Source organism: Theropithecus gelada, chromosome 4 (genome assembly GCF_003255815.1).
Source record: "Theropithecus gelada isolate Dixy chromosome 4, Tgel_1.0, whole genome shotgun sequence".
Classification (NCBI taxonomy): domain Eukaryota; kingdom Metazoa; phylum Chordata; class Mammalia; order Primates; family Cercopithecidae; genus Theropithecus; species Theropithecus gelada.
The window spans coordinates 71,158,777-71,178,567 of NC_037671.1; the positions used below are offsets into that span (position 1 = coordinate 71,158,777).

Here is a 19,791-nt window from a genome sequence, read left to right on the forward strand (position 1 = left end):
ATCATCACACTCTTATGAAAACTCTATTTGGTAGTAATTAGTACGTGTTCCCATTAGATCCCTTACACATTGTAAAATTCCAACACCTTTACAGTTCCACCTTCAGATCCAAATCCCTATAACTAATTATTTTAACTGAAATGATTTAAGACTGGAATGAAAAGAAAACACGTTTTTTATGTCTATAAGTTTATAAATTGCTCTCCTTGACGTTTCTTTGTATACCATAGAAAGAAGACCCCAGGGCTTTCCGAGCAGAATGGCAAAGGAGCCCTTAAGAGCGAGCGGAAACGCGTGCCAAAGACCTCAGCGCAGCCCGGGGAGGGGGCCGTCGAAGAACGCGAACGTAAAGAAAGGCGGGAAAGCCGAAGGCTTGAGAAAGGGCGATCACAGGATTACCCAGACACGCCGGAAAAACGGGATGAGGGCAAAGCGGCGGATGAGGAAAAGCAAAGAAAGGAGGAGGAATATCAGACCAGGTACCGCAGCGACCCGAACCTGGCTCGGTACCCGGTGAAACCGCCGCCTGAGGAGCAGCAGATGCGCATGCACGCCCGGGTGTCCCGCGCGAGGCACGAGCGTCGCCACAGCGACGTGGCGCTCCCGCGCACCGAGGCGGGCGCGGCGCTGCCGGAGGGCAAGGTCGGCAAACGCGCGCCGGCGGCGGCCAGGGCCTCGCCGCCGGACTCGCCGCGGGCCTATTCGGCTGAGAGGACTGCGGAGACCAGGGCGCCGGGCGCCAAGCAGCTAACGAACCACAGCCCGCCGGCGCCCAGGCATGGGCCGGTTCCCGCAGAAGCCACGGAGCTCAAAGCCCAGGAGCCCCTCAGGAAGCAGAGCCGCCTGGACCCCAGCTCGGCGGTCCTCATGCGGAAGGCCAAGCGCGAGAAGGTGGAGACCATGCTGCGGAACGACTCTCTGAGCTCAGACCAGTCCGAGTCGGTGCGGCCGTCCCCGCCCAAGCCGCACCGGTCCAAGAGGGGCGGAAAGAAGCGGCAGATGTCGGTGAGCAGCTCTGAGGAGGAGGGCGTGTCGACGCCCGAGTACACCAGCTGCGAGGACGTGGAGCTGGAGAGCGAGAGCGTCAGCGAGAAAGGTAAGGGGGTGGCGCCGGCCGTGCGGGGACCTCAGCCAAGTGCAGAGGCTCGTGTGCTTGGCGAGGTGCTGGGTTCCGCAGTGAGGCTGGGAATGCTCACAGATGAGATAGCCTTACCGCCAGTCTTATGTTTATTAATTTAATTTTATTGATTGATTTGTGGCATTTTAAAACACAACAACCTCCAAGTTGAGGCTACAAAAGTTCTTGGTGATTTTGTGTCCTGTCATTCTGGTAAATTTGGTATGCAGTCTAATATTTTTAAGATATTATTTTAGAGTGGATTTATTATTCTGTGAAAAACAATTTGTTTGCCAGAAAATGAAAATTATGCCTTATAAAGGAAGTAGATATTTTTTAAAATCACATCAGTTATGTAATACTCCAGTTGCAAAGGTAGGTTTTTTTTTTTTTCAAACTTCAAATTAATCTTTTCTCACAATTTGTGAACAGATTACAGCTTATTCTTGAAGAACACAGATTTGAACTGCATGAGCCCACTTATACGTGGATGGTTTTTCAATGAATATACTGGATTTTTTTTTTTTTTTTTTTGAGAATTGCAGCAATTTAAAAAATTTGTGGACGCACCAGGTAGCCTGGAAATACTTTAAGAAAATAAGAAAAAGTTAGGTATATCAGGAATGCATGCAATATATATAGATAATAGTCTGTTTTATCATTTACTACCATAAAATATACATGAATCTATTATAAAAAGTTAAAATTAATAAAAACTTACACACTTATAGACTATACATGGTGCCCTTTGCAGTGGAAAGAAATGTAAACATGTAAACATGCGGTGTTAAATCATAGCTGCGCGAAGTTAACTGTAGTGCATACTGTATTACTGTAATAATTTCTTAGCCTCTTCCAGTGAGCGTTACTGTTGCGCGCACCACTTTAAAATGCCCTGTGATGCTTATCATCCCCCTGTGAGCAGTTTCTTTCTCCAGGAAATTGCGTGGTATCTTGTGGTTCTCACATAGTTTTTGTGATGTTTAGTATGATACCATTAACCTTGAGTAATACCATGAGACCCATACAGAGTGTCATTAGTGACACTAGAAGTGCTCCCAAGAAGCAACGTTATGACATTACAGGAAAAAGTTGAATTGCTTGATGTGTACCGCAGATTGAGGTCTGCAGCTGCAGTTGCCCACCATTTCAAGATAAATTCATCCAGTGTAAGAACCACTGTTGAAAAAGAAATTTGTGGCACTGTTGCTGCAGCTACGCCAGCAGGAGCAAAACCCTTGCACTTTGTGTGAAAAACTTTGATCTCGCCTTAAAAATGCAGCTTTTCTGTGGGTGCAGGATTGCTATAAGAAATGTGTATCTATAGACCCTAATATTAAGAAAAAGCAAAGTCATTATATGACAAAGCAGAAGGATAGTGAAGGACCTACAGCTAGAGAATGTAATGCCAGAAAAGGATGGCTTGATCATTTAAGGAAGAGGTTTGGCTTTCAAAAAATATCAAAAGTAGAAGCAGCTTCTATGGACCAGCAGAGATGAGTTCTAGATGCCATTAAGAAAATTATCGAGGAGCAAGTATATGTGCCTGAACAAGGTTTTAATGCAAAGTGCTTTATTCTGGAGGGGGAAAAAAAAAAAAGTGCCATAAAGAACATTGAGTAGTAAGGAAGAGAAGGAAGCACTAGTATTTGAGGCAGGAAGGGATAGGCTAGCTATACTGTTTTGTGCAAATGCAGTAAGGGCTGCCTCTGTATATAATGTTGTTAACCCTCTGAGTGTTGAAGGGAAAAAATAAACACCAACTGCCAGCCTTTTTGTTGTACAAGAAGGCCTAGACAAGAGTTCTTTTCCTGGACTACATACATGGATGTTTTGTCCTTGAAGTCAGGAAGTACTTTGCTAGTAAAGGGACTGTCTTTCAAAGTTATTGTTATATTGAACAATGTCTCTAGCTACCCAAAACCCCATGAGTTCAACACAAAAGGTGTTGAAGTGGTGTACTTGCCTCCAAACACAAAGATTCCAGTTTGGCTTCTGGACCTTAAAGGCTCATTTCACATAATACTGTATGGACAAGATTGTAACGCTATGGAAGAGAACCCCGATAAATAGAATATCATGAAAATCTGGAAGGATTACACCATTGAAGATGCCATCGTTGTTATAGAAAAAAAAATGAAAGCCGTCAGGCCCAAAACAATTCATTCCTTCTAAAGAGAACTGTATCAGATGTTGTGCATGACTTCATAGGCAAATCAAGGAAATCATGAAAGAGATTGTGGATATGATGGAAAAAAAAGATATGGAGTGAAAAGTTTCTAAATATAGATTCCAGAGTTAATAGACACCACACCGGAGGGATTAGCGGAAGATAACTTGATAGATGAGTGCTTCTTAACCAATGACAGACAGTGAGGAAGAAGATGTAAAAGAAGCAGTGCTGGAAAACAGGTTGACATTAGACAGTCTGGTAGAGGTTCCGGTTATTCAAGACTCCTTTTGACTTCTTTTACCACGTGGATCCTTCTATGACAGAGACAATGACACTAAAGCAAATGGTGGAGAAAATGTTGGTACCATACAGAAACATTTTTAGAGAAACAAAAAAGCAAAAATGTCAGGCAGAAATTACCATGCATTGCCATAAAGTTACACCAGGTGTGCCTGCCTCTTTTGCTTCCCCTCCCATCTCCTCCACTTCTGCCTCTGACATCCAGAGACAGCAAGGCTCTTTCTCCTCCTCCTCCTCAATGTGAAGACGATGAGGATGAAGACCTTTAGGATGAAGACGTTTTTGATGATCCACTTTTACTTAATGACTAGTAAATATATTTTCTCTTCCTTATGATTTCCTTAATAACTTTTCTGTCACTTACTTTATTGTAAGAATAGAGTATATGATACGTGTAACATACAACATTTGTGTTAATTGACTGTTTAGTGTCAATTAAACGGTCAACAGTAGGCTGTTAGTAGTTAAGGTTTTCTAGAGTCAAAAGTTTTACTCAGATTTGTGACTACTTAGGGGTCAAACCCTAACCCCTGTGTTGTTCAAGCATCAACTGTACTTCACAAGTATTGTATCAAGCAAGGTGTTATGTATGGTGTTCTGGGTAGTAACTTTGAGGTAAAAAGTTCTTACTCTAAAACTTGTGGGAATATTGTATAATAGTCTGAATTTTCATTGTATAATACTGTAGCCCCATGTAGCTATTTAAATTAAATAAAATGAACTTAAAACTCCCCTTCTTCTGAAGAACTAGCCAAAACGCCTGGTGCTCAAGAATGATTATCACAAAAAGTTCCATTAGATAGTGCTTATATAGAAAATGTTTCAATGCAATATTAAAATTATGTGCTTATTTTGAAGATTCTCCTCATTTTGCTTCTGTTCACTCAGATTTAAAGTGGCCACAGTCCTAAATTCAATGGTGCTGGTCATCATCCTTGTAGAAGTGTTGGAGTCTTTTAGTGTTTCTTAATGTTTTTGTATTTAGGGGGACTGTTTGCAGTTTTGGGCTTTCTTTATAATTGCCAAATTGCATAATAAATTATATACAAAACATAATTTAAGAATTACTTCGCTTCCTTATTCTATGTCAAAACTGCATGTATATATGTATCCCCCCATATATATGTATCAATACAATCTTATACTATATATAGGAACAATTAAAACTCATTCTGGCTGGGCGCAGTGACTCTCGCCTGTAATTCCAGCACTTTGGGAGGCCAAGGTGGGCGGATTGCCTGAGCCCAGGAGTTCGAGACCAGCCTGGGCAACACGGTGAAACCCCATCTCTACTAAAATACAACAAATTAGGCGGGTGTGGTGGTATGTGCCTGTAGGCTACTTGGGAGGCTGACACAGGATAATTGCTTGAACCCGTGAGGTGGCAGTTGTGGTGAGCCGAGATTGTGCCACTGCACTCCAGCCTGGACGACAGAGCAAGACTCCATCAAGAGAGAAAGAGAGGAAGAGAGGGAGGGAGGGAGAGAGGGAAAGCTCATTCTGTTATTGTTGCGCAACCCAATTTAAAATATGGGATCAGTCAGCTCACCTTCCAATGACTTCTCTTTATAAGTTGCATATTATTTATGGGCTTGTAAAAAGTCAGATGGCGAGTAGACTCTCTTGACTGCCTTTTGTGCCTTAATATTGTTTTATGAACACATATGTTTTCCCTGAAGTAATAAAGTAGGTGTTAAATAATAAAAATGTAGATATACTTAATTTGTGTCCAGATACTTTTTATTTATTTATTTATTTTTTGAGACAGTCTAGCTCTGTCACCAGGCTGGAGTGCAGTGATGTGATGTTGGCTCACTGCAACCTCTGCCTCCCTGCAACCTCCATTTCCCGAGTTCAAGTGATTCTCCTGCCTCTGCCTCCCAAGTATTTGGGACTATAGGTGCGTGCCATCACACCCAGCTAATTTTTGTATTTTTAGTAGAGACGGGGTTTCACCATGTTGGCCAGGATGATCTCGATCTCCTGACCTCATGATCCGCCCACCTCGGCCTCCCAAAGTGCTAGGATTACAGGTGGGAGCCATTGCGCCGGGCCCAGAAATCTCTTGATGGAGATTGATATGTGTATGAGGGTTCTCTAGAGGGACAGAACTATAGGATAGATGTATATATAAAGGGGAGTTTATTAAGAAGTATTGACTCACATGGTCACAAGGTGAGGTCCCACCATAGGTTGTCTGCAAGCTGAAGAGCAAGGAAGCCAGTCTGAGCCCCAAAGCTGAAGAACTTGGAGTCTGATGTTGGAGGGCAGGAAGCATCTCACACAGATGGAAGACTGAAAGGTTAAGCCAGTCTAGCCTTTTCATGTTCTTCTCCCTGCTTTTATTGTGGCCGTGCTGGGAACTGATGAGATTGTTCCTGCCCAGGTTGAGTGTGGGTTTGCCTTTACCAGTCCACTGACTCAAATGTTAATCTCCTTTGGCAACACCCTCACAGACACACCCAGGAACAGTACTTTGCATCCTTCAATCCAATCAAGTTGACAGTATTAACCATCACAAGTCCACCGCTTGTCAACTTGAACTCGTACACATCTCCTGAAATCATACATCATCTTCAAATAAAGACAATAATAAGGTCATAATTATGCCTAACATAATACAACTATCGTTTGTACAACCAGAAAGTACCAGTCCCCGACCCAAATGCTATTACGTGAAGTTAACAACACTTAAATGCTGATATGAAGTCAATAAATCTTATGTCGCATGATAAAGGAAAAAGGAAATAAGGTGAAGATATTTTCTTAGTACAAGTGTATACATGCACAAATATGTTCTTAACAAAATAAGGAAGAAATGCTTATGATAATTACAGTTCTTGTTTCTGCACATGGTCACGTGGCCACAGCTGGAATTGATGACTACCTACTTCTACTACCCATTCTTTATTTCCTTTGTCTTCAGCAAGCACTTCAGCAGTTTGTGGTTTTTTTTACCTGGTAGAGTCACCCAAACCTTTATTCCTGAAGGGTTTGGGCCATTTATAGTCCTGCCTGGATTGTGCTGTTGTAGTTTTCCATTTACCTCAATCACAGGGCATGGCAATACTAAGAGATACCCTAAGGGATCTCCTGTAAGGGATCTCCTGTATTCCATGCATACTCTTCCTTACCTCCATTGTGGAGTAGTAGACTGATTTCATCTTGATAGTCCAGGTCATTCACCCAAGCCAACACTACAATTCCCTTCTTGGCCTGTTGACTTAAAGGTAGGAGGACCCCAAAGTGGCCAGGTGGCAATATTAACTTACAGTTTAATGGAATCGTTGTGTCTCCTGGTAACAGGTTCCTTTCTCTGGAACTAAGACCTTTAGAGCAGCAGAGCTTAATGTTGTGGGAATGGGAAGCAAAACTTTTGCTAGTGGGTTTCTAGGGATGATGGTGAGTGGTGCCACTTCCACTTCCACCTCTTGATACCTGAACCTGTGAATCCTGGCTATGAGAGAAATAGTACCATATATTGGACGCTGATTCAGAGCATACACAGCCCTCTGGAGAACTTTTCCCCAGCCCTGCAAAGTATTGTCACCTAGTTGGTGATGTCATTGTGACTTCAAAAGGCCATTCCACTGTTCTGTCAATCCAGCTGCTTCAGGATGATGGGTAACATGGTAAGACCAGTGAATTTCGTGAGCATGAGCCCACTGCTGCACTTCTTTAGCCGTAAAGTGAGTGCCTTCATCAGAGGCAATGCTGTGTGGAATACCATGACGGTAGATAAGGCATTCCAAAAGTCCATGGATGATAGTCTTGGCAGAAGCATTGCATGCAGGATAGGCAAGGCCATATTTGGAGTAAGTGTCTGTTCCAGTGAGGACAAACCACTGCCCTTTCCATGATGGAAGAGGTCAAGTGTAATCAACCTGCCACCAAGTAGCTGGCTGATCACCCCAAAGAATGGTGCCATATTAAGGGCTCAGTGTTGATCTCTGCTGTTGGCAAATTGGGCACTCAGCAGAGGCCATAGCCAGGTCAGCCTTGTGAGTGGAAGTCCATTTTGCTGAACCCTTGCATAACCTCTGTTCTTGCCACCGTGGCCACTTTGTTCATGGGCCCATTGGGCGATGCCAGGGGTGTCTGGGAAAAGAGGTTGTGTGTTGTCCACAGAACAAGTCATCCTATCCACTTGATTATTAAAATCCTACTCTGTGGAGGTCACTCATTGGTGAAAACTCATATGGGATACAAATATCTTCAGTTTTTGACCACTCACAGAGGTCCATCCACATACCTCTTCCCCAGATTTCTTTTTCACCATTTTTCCAGTCATGCTTCTTCCAAGTCCCTGACCATCCAGCCAAACCATTGGCCACAGCCTGTGAATCAGTATGTGATCACACATCTGGCCATTACTCCTTCCATGCAGAGTGCACAACCAGGTACATTTGTCAAAGTTCTGCCCACTGGGAAGATTTCCCTTCACTGCTGTCCTTCAGGGATGTCCTAGAAAGGGGGTGTAGAGGGACTAGGGGTGCTGGCTCATGCCTGTAATCCTAGCACTTTGCAAGGCCGAGAAAGGCGGATCACCTGAGGTCAAGAATTCAAGACCAGCCTGACCAACATGGAGAAACCCCATCTCTACTAAAAATACAAGATTAGCCGGGCATGGTGGTGCATGCCTATAAGCCCAGCTACTCGGGAGGCTGAGGCAGGAGAATCATTTGAACCTGTGAGGCAGAGGTTGCTGTGAGCCCAAATCATGCCATTGCACTCCAGCCTTGGCAACAAGAGTAAAACTCTGTTTCAAAAAATACATAAATAAATAAAAATTTAAAAAGGAAGGGGCTGTAGTGCTACAGCTGCCCGCTTTCAGGTGGTGCCTGCATATGGTGCAGAACCATCTGTGAACCAGGCCCTAGTCTCCTCTTCCTCTGTCAACTGATTATAGGAAACTCCCAATGAGACCATCAGTGCACGCTGTGGGAAAGAAGGCAGGCTGGCAGGAGTGGAGATGATGGGCATGGGCATTTGAGCCACTTCCTCATGTAACTTACTGGTGCCTTCAGGACCTGCTTGAGCCCGATCACGTATATACCACTTCCATTTGATGATGGAATGCTGCTGTGCACACCCCAGTTTATGGCTAGATGGGTCAGAAAGTACCCATTTCATGATAGGCAGTTCAGGTTGCATGGTAACTTGACCCATGGTCAAACATTCAGTTTCCACTAAAGCCTAGTAACAGGTCAAGAGCTATCTCTCAAAAGGAGAGTAGTTATCTGCAGAAGACGGCAGGTCCTTTCTCCAAAATCCTAGGATTCACCTATGGGTGCCTGCCAAAGGCTCCAAACAGCATCTCTGTCTGCCACTGACACCTCAGGCACCACTGGATCTGCTGGGTTATATGGACCAAGTGGCAGAGCAGCTTGCACAGCAGTCTGGACCTGTTGTAGAGTCTTCTCCTACTCTGGACCCCACTCAAAACTAGCAGCCTTTTGGGTCACTTGATAGATGGGCCAGAGTAACACGCGCAAATGAGGAATGTGTTACCTCCAAAATCCAAATAGGCCCATTTGTTGTTATGCTGCTTTCTTGGTTGTAGAAGGGGCCAAATGCAGCAACTTATCCTTTACCTTCCTTAGAGGGAGTATCTCGACAATCCCCACACCACTGGACCCCTAGAAATTTTACTGAGGTGGAAGGTCCCTGAATTTTAGTCGAATTTATTTCCTATCCTCTGGCACACAAATGTTTCATCAGTAAGTCCAGTGTGTTTGCTACTTCATGCTCACAGGATCCAGTCAGCATAATGTCATCGATGTAATGGACCAATGTGATACCTTGTAAAAGGGAAAAGCAATCAAGCTCTCTCAGAACAGGATTATGACACAAAGCCAGAGAGTTGATATACCCCTGAGGTAGAACAGTAAAGGTATATTGCTGACCTTGCCAGCTGAAGGCATATTGCTTTTGGTGGGCCTTATGGACAAGAATGGAGAAAAAAAGGATTTGCCATATCATTGGCTGCATACCAAGTATCAGGAGATGTGTTAATTTGTTCAAACGATCAAACCGCATTTGGTATAACAGCTGCAATTGGAGTCGCCACCACTTGGTTAAGCTTATGATAATTCGCTGTCATTCTCCAAGATCCATCTGTCTTCTGCACAGACCAAACAGGAGAGTTGAACGGGAATGTGGTGGGAATCACCACCCCTGCGTCTTTCAAGTCCTTGATGATGGCACTAATCTCTTCAGTCACTCCAGGGATGTGATATTGGTTTTGATTTACTATTTTTCTAGGTAGAGGCAGCTCTAGTGGCTTTCATTTGTCCTTTCCCACCATAGTAGCCCTCACCCTACCAGTAACGGAGCCAATATGGGGGTTCTGCCAGCTGCTAAGTATGTCTATGCCAATTATGCATTCTGGTACTGGGGAGATGGCCACAGGATGTGTCCGGGGACCCACTGGACCCACTGTAAGTTGGACTTGAGCTAAAACTCCAATAATTACCTGACCTCCATGAGCCCCTGCTTAAACTGGAGGACCACAATGATGTGTTGTGTTCCCTGGAATCAGTGTTAGCTCAGAGCCAGTGTCCAGTAGTTCCTGAAATGTCTGATCATTTTTTCCTTCCTCCAGTGCACAGTTACCCTGGTAAAAGGCTGGAGGTCTCCTTGGGGAAGGGTGGGAGAAAGAGTAACAGCATAAATTTGTCGATAATATAGTGGGGTCCTTTCTCAAGAGGACCCAACTTCCCCTTCATTCAATGGGTTCTGGGTCTATAAACTGTCTCAGGTCTGGAAGTTGATTGAGGGGCCATGATTCTCTGTTTTAATAATTCAAATTAGTCTTTTGTCCACTCAACCTGGAAGTTTTCTGCTTATACAAATTAAGTAATAATGCATTAGGCGTCCTATCAATTTCACTTCTAGGAACACTGTGATTAATTAGCCAATGCCAGAGATCTACATGAGTCAGGCTATTCTGATTGCTGCTTTGCCTCTGCTGTCCATTATGGTAGCTATGCCTACCTTGTCTTTGACGGTTGAGTGCTGCCCTTGGCTCCTGCCATCTGAGTATCTAGTTATTCCAATTGCATTCAAATTTTGTAGTTGAATGACCACAGTTCCCAGTGTCAGATTTGGCATACAGAGAAGAGCAGTCACCGGGCTCTTCAAAGATACAAGTGCTGCCCTCACAAATCTGTTTCTGAAAGTATTGGTCAAGGGTATATTTTCTGGACCCTCCCAGCTGGGATGTATAGGTCTAAAGTGACTTATCCACCCTAGCATTCCGATCGCCCTAAGTTTTTGGAAACCTTCCTCTACATTAAACCAAGGGAGATTAGGCATTTCCAGCTCACTCACGGTGGGCCATCTTTTAATCCATATTTCAGCTAATCAAGCAAATTAACTATCAGAACCTTGTTTTAACTCCCCGAGCTGCAACATTAAATGCAGAATCCCTGTTTAGTGGGCCCAAGTCAATAAATTCTGCATGATCCAACTCTGTGTTCCTCCCACCATTATTCCACACCCTTAATATACATTCCTATGCCTGTTTTCCAGATTTCTGCTTATATAAATTAGAAAACTCGAGCAGTTCTTTTCAAGTGTGGCATACCTCCTCATGGCTCACACTCTGAACCATGCCTCTAGGGACCTGTCAGGACTTTAGCCTAATTATAGGTCTAGAAGCAAACAGAGGTGTTGGGGGATGGGTCCTGAGGAAAATCAACATTGTCTTGCCTGGCAGCTGCCTCAGGGGAGGCAGACCATCACTCTTGCCTCAGGCAACACAGGGTTTATTTCCCCAGACAAAGGTGGAAAGGCTGATGTCAGCATGGGTCAGGAGGGGATGTTGCCACTACTGGGATGAGGAAGCTGTTTCTTCTGGCAAAAAAGACTCATCAGAGTTTACAACCTCAGTGTCCTCAGCTTTGTCAGGGTCCTCCCACATGTCCCCATTCCATGTTACAGGGTCCCATTCTTTTCCAATCAATGCTCTCACTTTAAAAGTAGACACCTGGCAAGGCTGTGTGTATACACACCTTTTGTTGCAGGTTAGCCACTCACATGATAAGAGCTTGTGTCTGATTTTCCACAATTTCATCTCTTTTTGTATAGGAGAAAAGACTGTCACTCAGGGCAATGTGAGAAGATTTGAGGCTCAGTATCTGCTTAGTTTATCATTTTCTTTTATCACTTTGCCCAGTGAACTTAGGAGCAACCATCCAACTTCATTATATTCCTTGGTTCTCCACATATGGTCAAAGGTATTATGTATAGAGTCACTAAGCTCCTTGCCTCTCACAAGCAGTGAATCAGGAGTGCCAAATGCATTTATTTTGCATAACTCTCTAAACAGTTTACGCCAAGGACTATCAGTATTGTCCATACTATTAGAAGTAGAGTCCTTAGCATTTGGGGGTCTAATCCAAACCCCAAAACCAACAAAATAACTCCATCCTTAATATTCTGTTCCTCTAATATTCTGTACCATTCCTGGTGTCAAATCTGTATTAGTTAGGGTTCTCTAGAGGCACAGAACTAATAGGATAGATGTATATATAAAGGGGAGTTTATTAAGGAGTATTGACTCACACCGTCACAAGGTAAGGTCCTACAATAGGCCATCTGCAAGCTGAAGAGCAAGGAAGCCAGTCCAAGTCCCACAGCTGAAGAACTTGGAGTCTGATGTTGGAGGACCAGCAGCATCCCACACAGATGGAAGGCTGAAAGGCTAAGCCAGTCTAGTCTTTTCATGTTCTTCTAACTGCTTTTATTTTGGCTGTGCTGGCAGCTTATGAGATTATGCCCACACAGATTGAAGGTGGTCTGCCTTTCCCAGTCCACTGACTCAAATGTTAATTTCCTTTGGCAGTACCCTCACAGACACACCCAGAATAATGCTTTGCATCCTTCAATCCAATAAAGTTAACACTCAGTATTAACCATCACAATATGTGTATTTTCCCATTCCTTAAAGGGCTCTTCACCAGTTTTTTATTGAATATGTGTTATAAATCACAGTGAGCATGCAATCAGACATAATTAAATTCTAAAATTATTTACAATAACAACAGATGATGAAAGAAACCTGACTAGTGGCATGGTAGTTGGAGGGATGGAGCTTGTCTGATGCGAGGAGCTTATTGCCTCACCGTTATAAGGAATAATTACACAATAAAATACGAGTTGATAAATGCCTCAAAGGAACATTTCTCTTTGATGTATTGATATAATTTTCCTGTGTGTTCTGCTGTCTCACAAAACCAAAAGATAACCTGGTCAAAATGGCATCTGAAAGATAACACAGCCTTTATAGTCAATATAATCTTTTAAATGTAGTTTAATTCCTTTTAATACACATATGCATAGCGCGTGCACACACACACACACACACACACAGATTAACAATGAGCTCTATCTAGTGGGATTATCTAAAAATTGAGGTTAACAGCCAGGTTTTACAAGTAATTGCCATTTATACTGCTATTGCCAGGTGAGAAAAATTGGGCATCTCTTGTCTTTTAGCTTATAAATATTAACTAATATAAATCTCTCTAAATGGAAGAAAAAGAAAGTGAACTAAATCCTGCTTATAAAATAACAGTTAAATTTAAATGAAATATGTATTATAATTCATTGAGAGAAGATCTACTGAAGATTCATACCTGTGAGGAATAGAGTAAAGAGGCCTAAGAATAAGCAAAGAAACAAAGGTGCTGTCTTGATCCAAGGGAAAGCCACTTATACTTAAGGAACTTAATGTATAAATCCTAAGGCAGGGAATTGGAAGAAGAGCCTGGCATAGGACAACAGGATTTCCTTCTTTCTTTACCTTCTCCTTGCTGACTTTCAGTAAACTGAGAAGGTACAACGCTAATTATGCCTTTGAATTTCTACAGTGCTTTGTGAATGGCTTCAGATGTCAACCTATATAACAAGGGGCTATTGGTTGGTTTATAACTGTTACTGCTAGGCAGTGTTTAGCAGTCTTTTGAGGAGCATAAGGTTTCTGGATTAGTCTAAGAAATGATACCTGCAAGAATATCAAACAATGAGTAGCTGAATAAGACTGAGGACCCTTAATAACAGATGTGACTTTTACCCCTAAATATAGAGATAGTGTTAGGGGACCAAGGGTAGATTGTGGGTAATATGAATAATTGCCTGTTAAGTTTGGGTACCTGACAATCATTGGGGAATCAGGAACTCTTATAAAAATAATGTGATACATCCTTTAAATGTAACTTATGCAATGGTTTATATGATTACTTAGTTCTTTAAACGTACTGGGTTTATCCTCTTTGGGCTTCAGCAGTACAATGCCTACTGCTCACATAGTGCTTATAATTTTGACTAGAAGTGTATCAGTTCATTCTCATACTGCTATAAAGAACTGCCTAAGACTGGGTGATTTATAAAGAGGTTTAATTGATCATAGTTCTGCCTAGCTGGGGAGGCCTCAAGAAACTTAGAATCATGATGGAAGGGGAAGAGTCGTGTCTTACATGACAGCAGGTGAGAGAGAGCCAGAGTGTGAAGGAGGAACTGTCAGATACTTATAAAACCATCAGATCTTGTGAGAATTCACTATCGTGAGAACAGCATGGGGGACACTGCCCCCATGATCCATCATCTCCCACCGTGTCTGTCTGTTGATACATAGGGATCATGGGGATTACAGTTCAGGATGAGATTTGTGGGGGACACAAAGCCTAACCATATCAAGAAGTTATTGGTTTATGTATATTTCCTGGGAGCAAAGAATTAGTGTTCTTCTCATAGTCCTAGTATTTTTTCTTATAACATTAAGAGGGTTTGCAATTCAAAAATTTGGCTATTATTTATTTATTCATGTATTAATTGGTTTAATAAATATCTACAAAGAACCTACTGCATTATGAGTGCACTGTTCTAGCTAGTCAATTAAAAATGCCATGAATGCAAGGATCATGGATATTTCCTTATCTATCCATCTATCTGTCTCTCTCTCTCTCTCTCCCCCTCTCTCTCTCTCTAACTGTGGACTTTATAGAGAGACAGGATGCTTCAAAACAAAATCAGGCTCTGTGGTAAGAATTTAGCTACACATATTTTAAAAGTTGTAACCTTAAAACAATTACAACTTAACCCATTTCCCGTTTGCCCTAAAAGTACTGTGCTGGCAGCCAGCTGCACTTTTTTTTTTTCCTAAAAGGGGAATGGGTTAAAAGGAGCTTTCTTTTCAAATGGCTGTCAAATCTCAGCATTTGTTTTTCTTACTCCATGGGACTCCCATAAAATACTCATAAAAGTGATGAGAAAAGGTGAACTATGGGTAAATGAGATGTTTATAGAAGATGGAGAGGGGAATACAGCCTGCTTTTCCACATAAGAGCTTGCCAAGTAGGCATGAGGGTGTGGTGGTGGAGTAGAGAGCTATTTGCCATAAAGCATCTTGTGAAGACTTCAGGCTCAGAGACATCAGATTCAATGGAGCTGAAGTGAGAGGGGGAACTTCAGGTTGGCACGTTCATTCGGTATTGTTGACACACTCTTTTACATCACTCTTCTTACCATTCCCCCTTCCTCTTTATTGCCTTGCACACAATAAAGGCCCAACATTTAAATCCCAGGTAAATATCAAGAAGCAATTCAGCGAACTGCTTAAGCAAAAATCAGATACTGGGAGTATGTGCCTCTCCATTGTGGAGTCCCCATCCATACCATCCTGAAGTTGAGCTTCACACCTCGTTCATCCTAAAGGGAAAGGTATCCATTCACGTACTCTATTCACAAATGTCAGAGATACACTTAGTATCTAGTAGAGCAGCCAAGCTAAAATGATCTATGTGGAAACACTCATCAGCCACACAGGAAAATCCACCAATTGGTTGCCCATTTTGAATATGAATGAACAACAAAACCCAAGAGATAGCAAGAGATAGAAAGAACCAAGATAAACTAAGAACCAAGATAAAGACCAAGATAAACCAAGACATGTTGACCCTGGAAATAAGAGATAATTCAAGAGCAGAAGAATGTTTAAAAAACAAACAGAACAAAATGCCGCACATGTTGGTCAAGTTTAGTATAATACGTCTTGAAATATCTAACCTCCACCCACGGGGAAATTTGTTCACCCAAACACACAAATATTCTCTGTAAAACACTTTTTTAAGTATTAAAGTTATTAACAGAGCTCAAGATAAAGAGAAAGCTCTGGGAACCACAATTCAGAGCATTGAAGTGCTTGGACAAAGGTGACTGGACAAAATACAAGATTATATGACCAAACTCAGTATCACACACTTGCCTGCAGGTATGGTATCTGGACAATTCTCCAAGCCAGGAAATAAAATAACCTGATCTTAGGCATTAAAATAAAACCTGAAGTAAAAATGATGAATTTTGAAACTACAAAGAGGCAAACATTAAACTTACCTATGAGGAAGCCCATACAGCCATGGGGATGCCCAAAGATGAGTATAAAGATTATAATTGTGAAACATAAGAGAAACTCCAACACCATTAAAGATGCCGAGGAAAAGGGGAAAAATGTATAAGCTTTTGGAGGTTAAAAAATAAACCAAGTCATATACAAAAAAGAGTTAACTGCCTTTATAGTTCTCATCAGCAATGATAAACTACAGACTGAACATAGACTACAGTTGATGAATGCCTTCAAAATTTTGAGATTTCTCTAAAAACAAAATAGAACAACCATATAATCCAGTAGTCCCACTACTGGTATTTATCCAAAGGAAAGGAAATCAGAATATCAAAGGGATACCTACACTCGCATGTTTATTGAAGCGCTATTCACAATAGCAAAGATACTGAATCAAACTAAGTGTCCATCAGTGCCTGAATGGTTAAAGAAAATGTGCGTATACACAATGAAATACTATTCACCCATATGAAAGAATTAAATCCTCTTATTTGCAGTAACATGGCTGAAACTGGAGGATATTATGAAATAATCATCATCATCTGCAGTAACATGGATGGAACTGGAGGCTAAGTGGAATAAGTCAGGCAAAGAAAGCAAACATCACATACTCTCACTCATATGTGGGAGCTAATAGAATTGATTTCATGGAGGTAGAGAGTAGAGTGATAGTCACCAGACATGGGGAAGGGTGTGTTGAGGGGAGAGGGATGGAAGACAGAGGATGGTCAATGGGTACAAACATACAGTTAGATAGAAGGAATAAGATCTAATGTTTGATAGTAGATAAGTATAATATAGTTAACAACAATGTATTTCATATTTCAAAATAGCTAGAAGAGAGGACTTAGAATGTTCCCAACATATGGAAACAATAAATACATAAGATAATGGATATCTTAAACACCCTGACTTGGTCATTACATATGCTATGCATGTAACAAAATATTACATGTACCCCGTAATTATGTGCAAATATTATATGTTAATAAAAATAAAATATACAGAAACAATTATAAGCAAAGTAATTTTGAAACCACAATTCTGTATTCATCTAAACTATCAACTTCAAAGGTCTCAGAAAACCTACTTTTTATTCTCGTTCTGAGAATGTTATTTAAGGATATATGCACCCGAGAAAACTGAATAATAATCATGTAGTCAAGACAAATAATAAATGAATAGTAGAACTAACCCATAAATTCAATGCAAGGAAGTCCCCGAATGACATGTGCAAAAAGAAGTTCATTCAAATTAAAACTGGAGGTCATTTCCAGGAGGCTCCAATAAGAATATCTGTATTAAGAAGAATGTCATGGATTCCAGGAAATAACCAATGACTAATGAATGAGTTACATGACATCATAGACTTGGTAAAGAAAGGCTGTGCCTTCTTTCAACAATAAAATGGGGCAATTAAAAATTGATAAAAAATAAACTTAAAAAAAATCCTTGTCCAAATGTGAAGCAAGATAAAATATGATATAATTTAAGTGACTGATACAGCCAATTGGGCTATAAACTTAACTACATTTTTGTCTGAGTGCCTGACAGTGCATCTATAGAAAAGGAAATTTAACCTTTGCACATTATTGCCTTTTTCTTGGTTCTGGAGTATTTAGATGTAATGATATTGTAAAAGCTGCTTATTGGTTTTCAATTTTTAGAATAAACCCTTTTCTACATTGAATACTTAAAAATGTCTACACAATTGAATATGAATATTGTGTCTGCATCAAAATAAAGGTAAAACTGACAGATATGGGAGCTGAAGCACTCTGAAGAGGGCAGAGGTGGAGGGATAGGCAGGAATATGAATAGTCTTAAGTAAAATGTTCAAGAGTTAAAAGATTCTGTTCAGATTTTAGGATGAGAAATAGAGGATTAAGTATGTTTAAATATAGAATTGTAGAAAGATAAAACTATTGTCTTCTGAAATCAAAATGTTGTAAATAAAGTGAGCATCTCTCTTTAATCAGTTTTAACAATAGGTAATATTTTAAAATTAGAAACTAGTAGATAATATTACAAATAAAGCAGTCAACATATAGAGACAAATTATTTTAAAATTAGGATGTTTTCCATTAGAACAACTAAGAAAATACCTAAAAATAAGGTTGGGAAGTAGAATTGATACTGTGGGAAGAAGAGCTATGAGGAGAAACAATTACTATAGCTATGCATGGGAAGCCCTTATTTATTTTAATTTTTATCATATGCATGAATTAATTTGATATTGTTTCAAATAAGAAAATAAAAAGTTCTATTTAATATTCCTTTTATTAAATTGCACATAACCAATTTTGGTGTCGTCTAGGGCCTGCCATAATTGGTATTTTATCAATCAGAACATCAAAAAGCAATGGGTTCACATGGAACCGTAAAAGCCTTGACTTCTCTTTTTATACGTTTCTCTTTCCTTTCTCTTCATATATTAATTTTTCATTGAGCTTCCACTATATGACAGGCACTTACCAGGTTTGGGGAATATATTGATTGAGCATAGTCCCTGACCTCAATGGCCCTCTCAAAAGAGTCCACCTGATTTATTTTGTGTTTGTCCCTTTTATCTACATCTACCCTGGCCCCTTTCCCACATAAGGTGAGGAATACACTTTCAGATACCTCTACCTCCACTTCTCAACAGTGAGCGAAATGCTTTCTGTAGTTTCTTCTTTAATTATTCTAACAGAGGAAAGAAATTGCTATAGGGAAGCATTTGGACAGTTGGACAGGTTGACATTTCGCACTAATGCGCAACAGTTTTACCTGGCCTGACTTTTGTTGGTCTTATGAAGGACAGAGATGAGAATAGGCATAAAACAGAGGAGAGACTACTGTCTGCCATTGATGAGGGAAGGATAAACAATTCTCCCTCTTAACTACTGAAAGAGAGACATATGACTTGGGGCATTAGATGTTTCAATCTAATGCCCTAGAGAGAGAAAGTCTGAGAACTAATTTATTCTTACTGTGGATATGGAATGGACATTAGCTGTTTTAATCGTCTGTGCAATTTAAATCTTGATAAGAGATTGAAAGAACACTTGTGTGTGTGTGTTTGTGTGTGTGTGTGTGTGGTCTGAGCTAACATACTAATTTCTAATTTCTAAGAATATGCATTAAGAAAAATTTGGAAATCATGGTGAGAGGCTGGATTTTCAGCTTCAATTTCTGCCTAATATATAAACGACCGAAAAAAAAGTCTCCTTGATTCTAAAACAGGAGTTATGACTAAACATAAGTTCTATAAAAAGGAAAGAAATTAAGTTGGTAAATCTAACATGATTATACCCAATAATATTTCTTCTAAATTAGTCCATGGCTAGAAATATTAGTCATTTAGTTGCATTTGAAAGAAATTTCTATTCTTGAATCAGGAGAAACTAAATTAACATCAGGGCTACATTTTCAAAAATAATCATACAAATTTTACATGTAATATATGCTTACAACTTTAATATAGAACTTTTAAAAAGATATGTAACTACAGGTCAATTTAAGGGGAAACATTTATACTTCAAAGTTCATTTAGAAAAAGATTTGATATTGAAGATTTCAGTATCACCTGTTTTATCTCAGTAAGTTGTTCTTCGGTATCCTTTTAAAATGCAGAATCATACTGCAGTGTTTTTGACCCATTTTATCCAGTGAATGAAAAAGTTGTCCTTACTTTTGGTTCAATATAACAGAATAACAGAAATCTCAGACCTGAAAGAGGGTTCAGAAGCAAACAAAAATCTCTCCTTTCACGCAGTGTTGATCAGAGAAGGCAACATGGGTGTTGAGATCTGCTGG

The 19,791-nt window shown here is 40.6% G+C and overlaps 1 protein-coding gene across 8 annotated transcripts in view; it reads left to right on the forward strand.

The window, feature by feature from the left end:
• Positions 1-19,791, forward strand: part of RIMS1 (regulating synaptic membrane exocytosis 1) — a 491,301-nt gene that overhangs the window by 270,708 nt on the left and 200,802 nt on the right. For 5 of the 8 annotated variants that reach the window (XM_025382126.1, XM_025382128.1, XM_025382129.1 and 2 more), the window contains exons 9-10: positions 231-479; positions 1,014-1,096. In XM_025382126.1, the coding sequence (XP_025237911.1) occupies positions 231-479; positions 1,014-1,096 (332 nt within the window). Of the gene's footprint in view, positions 1-230; positions 1,097-19,791 lie in introns of those variants that run through there. The other 3 variants (XM_025382124.1, XM_025382125.1, XM_025382132.1) reach the window with 2 other exon arrangements.